The sequence below is a fragment of the Marmota marmota genome, unplaced genomic scaffold, assembly GCF_001458135.2.
Source record: "Marmota marmota marmota unplaced genomic scaffold, marMar, whole genome shotgun sequence".
NCBI lineage: Eukaryota > Metazoa > Chordata > Mammalia > Rodentia > Sciuridae > Marmota > Marmota marmota.
In genome coordinates this window covers 1,754,879-1,767,370 of record NW_025999999.1, presented here as the reverse complement: position 1 = coordinate 1,767,370, position 12,492 = coordinate 1,754,879, and the positions used below count along the sequence as shown (strand labels likewise).

Here is a 12,492-nt window from a genome sequence, read left to right as displayed (position 1 = left end):
GTGGGAGAGCACTTGCCTAGCACATGGGAGGCACTGGATTCCATCTTTAGCACCACATTTAAAAAAAAAAAAAAGATGTATCATCAGAGTGCCTGCCCCTTTCTCATGGATAAATTGTATAATTCATCCTGCAACCTCCTCCAACACTGGGCCATGACTCACTAATTTAGTCATGAGTAGTGGTAAAAGAGGGGGAAGTAAAGGGGAAGTGAGGGCTGGGGATATAGTTCAGTTGGTAGAGTGCTTGCCTTGCATGGACAAGGCCCTGGGTTCAATCCCCAGTACCACATACTCCAAAAAAAAAAGGTAAAGGAGAGTGAGGAAAGGTTGGAAAAACGAGGGGAGCAGTGTTGGGAAATGAATGGTGGGAAGGAGGATTTCAGCCACTGCTGACCCTGGCTTCAGGGCAAGGACAGACATTCCTAGAAGAGTAGATTTTAAAAAACTGGTGTATGTTCTTCTTGGATTAACATATCTGTTGGGTTTCTTAAATTTGCCTTTCTTCTAGAGAGCAGAAATTATCCATCATCTGGCAGATCTGTTGACAGACCAGCGGGATGAGATCCTGTTGGCCAACAAAAAAGACCTGGAGGAGGCAGAGGGTAAGGAGTCGTGCGTGAGGGGGGCAGGGGGCAGGTATTCATTCTCCTTATTGTTGTTCTTTGTTTTACCAGTAACTCTTAGGTGTGCCTAAAAGTAAGATTGTTATAGAAGCAATTACATATTGTGCATCATTTTATGGAGGTTGTATGGCTAGTACTGGTTAGGGTTTTTTTTTTTTTTTCCAAACTACTCTTAGTATTCCTCCCTCTTCCCCATGTATTTCAGTAAGACCCCCAAAAGGACTTTTCCTGTTTTCCATAGATCACATGAGCTGTGGTTTTTATGGCGATTTCAGGCCCGGATAAGGAGAATGAGAAACCCTGTGCTTTAGATGTTCAGCTAATAGCTACCAGCGGTTATTGAGGCCTTTGTATATTAGCAGGTGCTGTGCTAAGGGTTTCACCAACAGAATTGCCTTTATTCTTCACAACATAGTATGTCTGAAGGAGCTGCTCTTTGTCATCTCCATTTTATAGAGGAGGAATCAAAGCTCCAGGAAGCTGACACTTTCTCAAAGCCATATGGCCACCAGTGGACCTGGGATTCCAACACAGATGGACTGTGCAAATAAGAGAGTCATAGAAATAGTTGGTTCAGACTCTGATGAGAGATGGGTTGTCTCTTAGTTTATTAACCAGTGTGAAGTTCTCAGAGTTGGCACCAGGTGCCATCCAGAAATGGCCCTGAGCAAGCAAGATGGGTGTGCTCGTGTCACAGACAGCTAAATATGTAGAGCCTGGGAGATCCTTGCTCTTCCTCTCCTTTTTCTTCTGGTCTTTTCTGCCTTAAAATAATGGGAGTTGACTTTATGGGGTTTTAAATTTCCTTTTCTCTTGAATAAGTGAATCTTCACTTAAACATCCAGATGAATGGTGTTCCCATCAAAGAAACCTTGCAGGGCTTCTCAGCCTCCCTGTCCTTCCTTTACAACACTTTCAAAGCATTGTTTCAGAATTTCCTCTAGAGATTACTTGTAGTTTTTCAAATGTTCATAGTATTGGAAAGTCACAGAATGGATTTTAAGAAATGGAAGAAATCTTTGATAATGCCCAATTCTTTTAACTTTAACTAGTAAAATAGTTAAGACTCACAAAGGTTAAAGCTATTGCTCAGGATCACACAGCTTCTTGGTGGTCTTGGGCTTCCAACCCCAATAATATCTCTGGAAACACACACAGGTACACACCTGCAATCCTAGCAACTAGGGAGGCTGAGAGACAAGGATCATTTCCAGCCTGGGCAATGTAGCAAGACCCTGTCACAAAATAAAGACTAAAAAGGACTAGGAAGTAGCAGATAGTAGCTCAGTGGTAGAGTATTCCTAGGTTTAATCCCCAGCACCCCCCAACAAATTTTTAAAAAAAAAGAACAGAGTCCTGGGTATACATGAGCATGGTAATCCCCTTTGACTCAGTAATCCTAATTCATGGAATTGATCCTAAGAAAATATTTCAAGAGGAGAGAACAGCTCTGTATGTAAAGATTCTTAGAGAAGGATTATTTATTGCACTGAAAAACTGGAAACTCCCCAAGTGTCTAATTGCGTAGGCTTCATTCAGTGCATTAAGCTGTATCAACACAATGGAATATTTAGTATTGACTAAAATGATAATTTTTACAACATGGAAAACATACTGGCATGGTGAAGCAAAAAACCTAGAATATAATGTTTAACATGTACTGTAATTAAAACTTGTTTTTAATCACATGTAAAAAAGTAAAAGAAAGTAAATTGATTGATTGCTATTCACAGTATAATTGATTTGTAGAATGGTTTAATTTTTTTCTTAAGTTTGATTCCTCCTCTCCAAAGTAGAAATATTTTATTATTTTCACCTTGGTGTGTGTGACTATTAAAGAGAAAGGAAAATTTTTCATGAACAAACATTAACCACAGTAATTAATTTGTTATATGTGATTCCAAATGGTTTTCCCAAGCATATAAACGTGTGTGTGTGTGTGTGTGTGTGTGTGTGTGTGTGTGAGAGAGAGAGAGAGAGAGAGAGAGAGAATGAATCACACTATACATACTATTGTATTTAAAGAAAATTCTGTATATGAACCTACCATAATTTTAACTTTATTTTAGAAGAAAATATCTTCATTGTTTCTGGTTATAAAAATAATTCACTCATTATAGAAAACTAAAATATAGAAAGATAAAATAGGGATCATCACAGTTCTTGCTGCCTTCTGGGCGTCTCCCTGTGCACACGTAGAGATGCACTGTTTGATAAATAGGAGTGTTTCAGCTGGGGATGCATTTGTTCAATCCCTTGTACCAATAAAACAAAAAGGAGTGTATCATACATGCTGTTACAGTTTGCCTTTTTCACAAACTGTACCCTAGATAACTTTCCATGTCAGATAGCACATGTTTATTATTTATGGTAACTGCATTGTAGCCCGTTGTTTGCATTTTTAGGTAGAATGCACTTTCTTGCTATTATAAAAGGATATTGTACATATCCTTATCACATGTAGGCTTGCTCACACAAATGACAAATTTCTGAAACTAGGATTGCTGGCACAAAGAGTCTGGATACATGCACCTTTACATGATGATATGTACTGCCACACTGCCCCCTGGAGAAGCCATGTAAACTGCATGCCACACATGTGACATTGCACAGAAACAGACATGATCAATGTCACATGTTCAGTAAAATTCAAGAAATGTCGGTGGCTGCAGCCTGCAGATCTGCTACTTCATCGCGTATCCCTGACATCTTTTCAGGGAGACTTGCAGCCCCTCTGCTAAAGCGTCTAAGCCTCTCCACGTCTAAACTGAACAGCCTGGCCATCGGACTACGGCAGATCGCAGCTTCCTCGCAGGACAGTGTGGGACGTGTTCTACGCAGGACCCGAATTGCCAAAAACCTGGAACTAGAGCAAGTGACAGTCCCAATTGGTGTTCTACTGGTGATCTTTGAATCTCGCCCCGACTGTCTACCCCAGGTGTGTGACAAAGGCCTTGCCAATGGGGGTGGGAGTTGGAGGAAGCATGTGTTTTCAGTACTGGAGACAAGTCTCCCAAAGATAATTTGTGTGTGTGTGGAGGGTGGGGGGTCCCCACCCAAAAAGATAACTTTTGAAATGTCCAAGATTTATGTCCTTGATTGTTCTGGTAACCCCAAAGTAGGTATTCATAGGTTCATTTTACAGTTGAGGAAACCAAACCTTATAAAAGCCCGTGTTCCTGTACTTGTAAGAGTACAGCTGTTACTGGAGCCCAGAGCACCCACTGTATAACAATGCGAGAGGAATTTCCAAAGATGTTAGCTCATGGGGCACTTTGTTCTCTGACCGAAGGCTCCTGCTAGCCTGCTATGATCTATTCTTCTAATAGCTGGCCTTGCCCATGTGAAGGCCCTCGTTATCAGTGGCACACATGTCTTCCTGTGGGTATACCTCCTAGAAAAAGAAGTTCCAGTAGTTAATGGAAACTGGAATATAAGTCTTTAAGGAAAGTTCAGAAAGTGGCCATGCTGGGAAACACAAGGTGGCATTAGAGAGCAGCCTCACTTGATTTTAATTCTCCCAGAAATCTGAAATGATTCCCCACTGGATGGTCAGCAGTATGATACCAGCTCTTTTTTCACCCTACCCCCAAAGTCTCCAAGGGAAATTCTAATTTAAGACAAAAAACCAATACCTATATGTATAAAATATTAGGGACCAGGGGGATCCAGATACTCTGTGGAGGGTACTCCCTGACATGACCTCAAACTGGTATTTAATTCGCTCATCAGAGTCCTCCACGTCACGGAGGACACCACCCCTCTGTTCACATCGCTGTCTTTCCAAAAAGCCCAGTGGTGACCGCATAACTCACCTGTGATATTAGAAATGGGTCCCAAGTCTTTGTGAACTGTGTTCACCAAGTGTCTCTGCTTCTTCTCTTCTACACAGCTAGTTTCTTATAAAAAGTAAGCTTTCCTCTCAGCTGAGGCTCCCCACCTGGGATCTTAACCTGTATGATAACACAGACTCAGTGAATCCTAAAAATTATATGCAGAATGCCCCATGTCAGTGCATTTATCTAGAGAAAGTTTACATAACTTTATTAAGGACCTATGAGCAACATAAGCAAATAAAAATGGTTTAAGAACCCCTAATCTGGGGCTGGGGTTGTGGCTCAGAGGTAGAGCACTGGCCTACCATGCGTGAGCACTGGGTTCGATCCTCAGCACCACATAAAAATAAAAAGAAGATATTGTGTTCACCTATAACTAAAAAATAAATATTTAAAAAAAAAAGAACCCCTAATCTGGAAATTAACATGGTCAGACAAGTTTTTTAGTAAAGTGCCTTCCTGCTTTCCTTACAAAAGCAGGAAGATTTTAATTCATTCCATGAGAATTCAGAATATTAAGCTTCAGGCTTAGGATGATCAAGTCGGTGTCATCAACTCTGCTTTAATAAAGAAGCTACCCTCCTCCTGGATGCCCTAACTTCCTACCCAGACCCCAAACAGTATGTGCTCAGCAGTCTCTGCTGTTGCTGTCTGAGGTTGGCTGGAGCTCTAGTCTTCTCTGAGGTTCCTAGCTTGAGCCATTTAGAGCCCTCAGAACAATTCCAGAGCTGAGGTGCTGCCTCAGCTTGAGTCAGGTGGAGCAAGCACTGCAGAGCCAGCTGAGCACACATTTCTTTCACAGTAGCCAGAGTTGGGAGGCGGGCTGAGTGACTGGCCTCTGAACTCAGGCTGCATTGCTGGTGGTGCTGGGGAAGCCTTATCATTTGGTTCCTGAGATCCAGGTGATTTGGCTCTGAAGTCACCACCTCAGGATGGCTCCAGCCCTGCCTTTTATAAATTACACGACCTTGGAGAGTCACCGGCCTCTCTGGACTTAAGTATAATGTGACATAAAACAGGTATTTAATTCGCTCAGATGTGAAAATGAGAGCATAGCTCTGAAATGAAGTGCTCCAAAATATGTTAACATTACTGTCACTCTTGTTTTTTTTCCCTTTGATCCCCTGCTCTCCCCTCTGGTCTGCAGGTGGCAGCCTTGGCTATTGCAAGTGGTAATGGCTTATTACTCAAAGGAGGGAAGGAGGCTGCACACAGCAACCGGATTCTCCACCTCCTGACGCAGGAGGCCCTCTCAATCCATGGAGTCAAGGAGGCTGTACAGCTGGTAGGTCCCTGGAAATGATCCAGGTGAGGCCGTATCAGATCGGTGGGAGTTTGAAGCAAAGCTTGGGCCCCATGGGGGCAAGACACTTCTATAGGAGGCTTGATCAGAGTGGCAGCAGGTGCTGTGAGCTTGCAGACATTTGGCCATTACAGTGGCTGGATGGACCAGGTAGATTGCCAATAGCTTGGGAAGGCCACTCCCATCAGATGTGTCCTGGCACTCCTGGTTTCCAAGAATGTCAATTAGCCCTCTTTGTTTGGCTCATGGAGAATACCAGTCCTAGAGTGTGAGGCCCAGGTTCTTCTCGTTGCTGTATTATAAGACAGATGAGATACATATACATGTCATAAACTGTCATGCAGCATGTAAGAATGAGATCATGTTATTATCACTATCATCATCATTTTAACCAACCATTGTCTCCCTCTCCTCAGATATCAAATGAAGTTTGACAGTAATTGCTATAATTCATTGAGTACCTACTGTGTGTAAGGTACTTTTCATCTATTATCTTTTTTAATCCTCACAACAACCCTATAAGGAAATTATCATTCATTATTAGGCGTGTTTTCTAGATTGGAAAAAAGCAGACTCAGAAGTAAAGGAATTGACACAGAGCACCCAGTCTATGATAGAGTAAATTTGGGGACTGGGTTGTGGCTCAGTGGTATAGAGTACTTGCCTAGCACGTGTGAGGCACTGGGTTTGATCCTTAGCACCACATAAAAATGAATAAATACAAAAAGGTATTTTGTCCATTTACCACTAAAAATATATATATATACGAAAAAAAATTTGGACTGAGACCACCTCCACATCCCTCCCTCTATCCATCAAGACCCCCTTTTCCAATATCCCTGGGTTCTGTTGGCCACTGGGAGAATGTCTGCAGACCTGCTGCATTGCGTGCTCAAGAATGAGAATCTGGGTTTGTCTTACGGCAAATAGATAGGTGGAAAGAACATAGTTCCCAACTCTAGCACATCCTGATCTAGATCGATTCCCTCCCTCTTTTCCTGTTGATGTGTAACATACATGCAGTAATATATAGATCCTGTTATGAACAACTCTGTGACTTAATCCACACATGTACACATACATGACCTCCAGATGTAGCACACTCCCCAACATCTCAGAAGGCTCTCTTCTGAGATTCCCAATTACTGTGCCTCACTGTCAGCACAAGGTAATCACTTTTTTTTTTAACTTCTGTCACATTTAATTACTTTTACCTATTCTTGAACTTCATAAAAATGGAGTCATCTAAAATGCTCTTTTATGTTCTGTGTCTTTTGTTCATCGTTATCTCCTTGACTTTCATCCACATCATTGCACCAAGCAGCAGTTTCCCCTCCTCGTAGCTGTGTATTCCATTTACGTGCATATACTACAGTTCGTCCTTTCTTCTGTTGATGAGTATTTGGGTGCTTTCCAGTTGGGGGCTATGCAGAATAAAGTTGCTGGGAGTATTCTGGCACATATACATTTATGTTTTTGTTGTAACGTGATCAGTTGGATGGGGTTAAAAATCAAGAAGAGAAAGCAAAATGCCCATTAATCTCAGTGTCCTGACACAAGCTCTTTATAATGAGTCCAGGCAGCATGCCAGCAGAAAGGTTATATGCAAAAGTCCCAGAGACCTGTGGCTCCCTAGCAAGACACAGCATTTCCTCAAAGCAGCCACTTCCTTTAATGACCCTCCTAGCCTGGCACCCTCTGTACCACCTTGAACTTCCACAGATAGCATAGTACCTCCTCTGGCATCTAAAAAATTATCTGCTCTGTATGATGGCTGTTGTGGCCTAGTCCTGCTTTCCCTATAAGACTCTGAGCTCTGTAAGGCACAGGTTGTGTGCTGCGTGCTTTGTAACAGAGACTATAGCTCCAGGTCTGTAGTTTTTGCTGGACAGTATTTTAATTCCCATGATCAGATATTTAAGCTTCTTTTCAGAGTAAGTTTTCCCAGCACCTGGTTTGGTTCTCAGGGTATGCAGACATTTATGTATAAAAAGGGAAGCTGTTAGGCTAGGATTGTGGCTTAGCGGTAGAGAGCTCACCTAGCACGTGCAAAGCCCTGGGTTCAACCCTCAGCACCACATACAAATAAATAAAATAAAGGTATTGTGTCCAACTACAACTAAAAAAATTTTTTTAAAAAGCGCGGGAGGGGGCTGCTATTCCTATATTTTGTGTGGCCAGACAATGTCTGTCTTTATCTTACTTTCAGGTGAATACCAGAGAAGAAGTTGAAGATCTTTGCCGCCTAGACAAATTGATAGATCTGATCATTCCACGTGGCTCTTCCCAGCTGGTCAGAGACATTCAGAAAGCTGCCAAGGGGATACCAGTGATGGGACACAGTGAAGGGATCTGCCACCTATATGTGGATTCAGAGGCCAGTGTGGATAAGGTCACAAGACTGGGTGAGCCGGATGGGGTCTCCTGTGTGGTGAGGGTGCGATAGTTGTGGATCACGTTAATTAGAAGTAATTCTTTACTCCTCTTGCAGTCAGAGACTCTAAATGTGAATACCCAGCCGCCTGTAATGCTTTGGAGACTTTGTTAATCCACCGGGATCTGCTGAGAACACCGTTATTTGACCAGATCATTGACATGCTAAGAGTGGAACAGGTAAACAGACCCACAGGACTAGTACGTTACCTCCCGTTCATGGGCCAGACCAGGACCAACTGTCATACCATTTAAGTCAATTTAGGAAACAGTACTTTTGAGTCAGTGCTATGTCTAAAGTGCTATGCTAAGTACAAGGGTGAGTAAAACAACCCTGCCCTCCTGCAGCCCAGTGGGTGGACCAGACCTCTGCACAGGTAGCTATATTACAAAGTGCTGTGTTCCGTGCTGAGATAAAGACAGACCACATGGTAGTGTGCTGAGTAGACACTTTTTAGCGACCTTTTATTCGATGGCAAAGTTTAAAGTTTGTTTATGTTCTTTTTTGGATTTGATTTGAAAAGGTCATGCAGAAATGTTTTCAAACCAAAACTTTGTATATATTCACACACCCACATGTCTTTAGTTACCAATAATGATATTTGGAGTCAACAGTTTGTATAGTGTCCTCTCTGGATTATGTTCCTATCTTGTCGTTAAGGTTAGAAACAAACCAAATCCAGTAATTTTCAAATATAAATTTATACTGTGTCCTAAATTCATGATTGCAAAGTAATGGAAATTCTCAAGGTGAAATAGACAATCTGTTAAACTTCCTGCATGGATGCATTTCAGCTTTGATAGCCAGTGTCATGGTGCTCTTTCAGAATTGCATAAGCTTGCACAGCCGGAGGGAAGGTGCCTGCTGGCCTCGGTGGCTTTGACCCTGACATGTGTCTCTTCCTTCCATTTACTGAAAAGGAAGATTCCAATCTGTTTATAAATGTGGCATGGTCCCAGTTAGAACCTGAAAGGATTGTTTTGAAAATGAAAATGCACCCTACAGAGTAAAGGGGAGTTAGATCACATGATAGTCGTGTTACAGTGCTTACTTTACATTAGTGGACTGTTTAATTGGATGCCTATGGATGCCAAGCACCACAGTGATTTGGATAGACCACAGGAAACACTCCTTTGGCCAGGACTAAATCCTCCTGGTCCTTATGTGGACAGACCCTTGATACCTTAAGTCATCAAAAATGAGGATTGCTTTGAATCTCCTAAAATCCAGATGAGTCCATGTGTATACTTCCTGCAGCACCTTTATATGCAGGCAGCAAACCCAGTGGGGTGACTTGCTCAAGCTCAGGGCTCCAGTCCCTGATGAACATGGTTTGACCCAGTCCTGGAGGACATGGGGTCCCAGATAGGAAACCATGGCAAGACCTCAGGAGCAGTGAGAACAAGACAGATACTACTATTATAACAGGAGCCAAGGCAAGAGCCTGGCCCTGGAGAGTCAGAGTATGTACCCTGTCCCAGGTGGTCTCCAAGAACAAGGCCTAAGTGGGATCAGACTTGTCCTGGGACCTTAGTGACCAGCCTCGGAGCCTTACATTTTACTAACCAAGAGCAGAATTAGTGCCAGAACCTGGGGCTGAGACTGACCCAGTCAGAAATCCAATAGGGAAGCTGGGCACAGTGGCTCATGTCTGTAATCCCAGGTGCTCGGGAGGCTGAGGTAGGAGGATCACAAGTCCAAAGCCAGCCTCAGCAAGAGCTAGGTGCTAAGCCACTCAGTGAGACCCTGTCTCTAAATAAAATACAAAATAGGGCTGGGGATGTGGCTCAGTGGTTGAGTGCCCCTGAGTTCAATCCCTGGTACCACAAAAAAAAAAAAAAAGAAAGAATTACAACAGGTAACCATAGTTTGCAGTACCAACAGAACCTGAGTGCTGCTTACCTCTAAAGCAAAGCCACCCACCCAGGCTTCTCCAGGGTGTAGTGAGTGGAAATGTGTATGTGATGCCTCCCTCTCTCCATACAAGTTCCAGGCCTAGTTCCCACATTGCAGGGAAAGATTATTATAGTTAAGTGCTCAATTTAGTAAAATGTCAGAAGTTAAGGGCTTGTGTCCATAACCCATTCAGTGCCTTGCACACTCTTAACACTTAAATGTTCCCTACTTAAATCCCTGCTCCAACCTTTCTCAAGGGCCCTTTGCTGGCAAGTGGCCAGTCAGGCCTTCTGAAAGCAGAGCATGCAGGGTGGGAAGGCAGAGCCATTTCTGTCCTCCAGGCACCATTGCTGCTTGGGCTGTGATTTTCCAGGCTCTGTGATGTTGCACAGACTCATCCTGCTATTTGATCTTATTGCTTGCTAATTTTTATTGTTTTTACATTGTAGTCTCTGCACTTGCTCTATTCCAGGTGAAAATTCATGCAGGGCCCAAGTTTGCCTCCTATCTGACCTTTAGCCCTTCAGAAGTGAAGTCACTTCGAACAGAGTATGGGGACCTGGAATTGTGCATTGAAGTGGTGGACAGCGTCCAGGAAGCCATTGACCACATCCACAAGTATGGCAGCTCCCACACGGATGTCATCGTCACAGAGAATGGTCAGTGTGTGGGTGCTTCAGGCATATGGTGTCTGCTTTATCCCCTTTGATCTCCAGGTGGTCCTGCTCCTCTCATCCCTGGCTCTACAGGAAAACAATCCACAGACTAATAATAATCCTTGCACAGGCTGCATTTGGGGTGCGCTGAGTGCTTTCACATCTGTTAGCTTGTTGCTTTGTCACAGTGGCCCAGTTGGCAGGGGGCAGGGCAGAGATGATCAGCTCCAGTTTAAAGACTGCTTACCCTGTATCAGAGGCATTGTTGTTAAATCCATGCAGCCACCCTACCAGGTAGTTAAGAGAAATCCATTTTGCAACTGAAGAAGAAATCCGGGCCCACTCATTCATTCAGTCCACAAATAACATTGAGAAATACTTCTAGGTGCTGGGCCTGGAGGCCCAGTGGTGAAGGGAGTTGTATGACTCCCTGAGCAATTCATAGCTAGTTTATTGGGGATCATAACCACACTGCCAGAAATGACAGCTAGGCATTGGGATGAGTGCGCGCAGGTGTAAACTCAGTTCATCATATCAAGACCTTGTGAGCCAGGTGATGTCTTTCCATTTTTATTCAGGTGCAGAGTTGTTCAGACACCTGTTCCAGGTCACGCAGCTAGTGGGTGTAGACTTACGTTAGAGCTAGGCAGTCTGGTTGTGGAACCTGTGAATAGGGACAGACTATAGCAGCACCGAGGCAGAGCTGCTTGGGAGATCTGGATTTAGCCCAGTCTGCACAACACTGGCTGATGGTGCTGACTTTCCATTGTCCTCTTCAGAACCTTCACAAGCCTGCATGTTCAATATGTGAAGAAAACACCTGGACACCTAGACCCTGCCCAGATCTGTCACTAGGGATGTTCTCTTTGGGCCATCCTAACTCAGTTTCTCTTTGTTTACCCTGCAGAAAACACAGCAGAGTTCTTCCTCCAGCACGTAGATAGTGCCTGTGTGTTCTGGAATGCCAGCACCCGCTTCTCTGATGGCTACCGTTTTGGACTAGGTAAGAAAGACAGGACAGGGGAGAAAGGAGTCACTTGTGAATCACGGTATGATCCAGAGATCCTGGTGAGGTGGGGGAGACATGTCCCCTTTACTGTCACAATCATGAGCAATAGAGACAGATTAGTGGTGAGGTGAAGAGAATCATACAGGCCACCCACCCTGAGTTGATAAATATCTTCTGCTTTGGCATTTCACATGTTAAGAAAAGGTAGGTTCTTATATTTCTTTTTCATAAATGGGGAAACCAAGAATCAAAAAATTAGAAAAACTTGCTAATATTCAGATCTAGACCTTAATATGTGTGAGTCCAAAACTTGGTGCTTCCATTGCAGTACAGGCAGACGTAGCCTGTCTTTGCATAGGCCATGGTAGATGAGCATGCCACGGTCCCTCGAGAATACCCCATAGCAGACTTATCATTTCAGAGTGACACAGCCAGATTGCCTAAGAAATAGGAACCACAAAACAGGGCAAGAGAAGGTGCTGGTACCTGCATTGAGCCTAAGTACCAGGCCCACTCATTCATTCAGTCCACAAATAACAAATATCAAAACCAGACAGGTCAGGGCTTAGTGGTAAAGCACATGCTTAGCATGCACAGGCCCTGGCTTCAGTCCTCAGCAGAATCTGAAATAAAAATCTTTAGAAAGACACCCTCTCTCTAGTTCCATTATTTATAAACTCTCCAGTCCTCTAGTGTGTGGGTTACTGGGATGGTCTCTGGTTTTCAGGAACACCA

At 43.5% G+C, this 12,492-nt stretch overlaps 1 protein-coding gene and 1 long non-coding RNA gene across 3 annotated transcripts in view; one reads left to right on the top strand and one right to left on the bottom strand.

Moving 5' to 3' along the window:
* The window catches only part of Aldh18a1 (aldehyde dehydrogenase 18 family member A1), a 40,707-nt gene that overhangs the window by 25,457 nt on the left and 2,758 nt on the right, over positions 1 to 12,492 (top strand). For both annotated transcript variants that reach the window (XM_015494562.2, XM_015494561.2), the window contains exons 11-17: positions 509 to 602; positions 3,341 to 3,561; positions 5,607 to 5,744; positions 7,972 to 8,167; positions 8,254 to 8,375; positions 10,565 to 10,751; positions 11,656 to 11,751. In XM_015494562.2, the coding sequence (XP_015350048.1) occupies positions 509 to 602; positions 3,341 to 3,561; positions 5,607 to 5,744; positions 7,972 to 8,167; positions 8,254 to 8,375; positions 10,565 to 10,751; positions 11,656 to 11,751 (1,054 nt within the window). The remainder of the gene's footprint in view (positions 1 to 508; positions 603 to 3,340; positions 3,562 to 5,606; positions 5,745 to 7,971; positions 8,168 to 8,253; positions 8,376 to 10,564; positions 10,752 to 11,655; positions 11,752 to 12,492) is intronic.
* LOC125617962 overlaps positions 4,856 to 12,492 on the bottom strand; it is a 31,640-nt gene continuing 24,003 nt past the window's right edge. The window contains exon 2 of the long non-coding RNA XR_007349092.1: positions 4,856 to 6,054. This is a non-coding gene — a long non-coding RNA (uncharacterized LOC125617962). The remainder of the gene's footprint in view (positions 6,055 to 12,492) is intronic.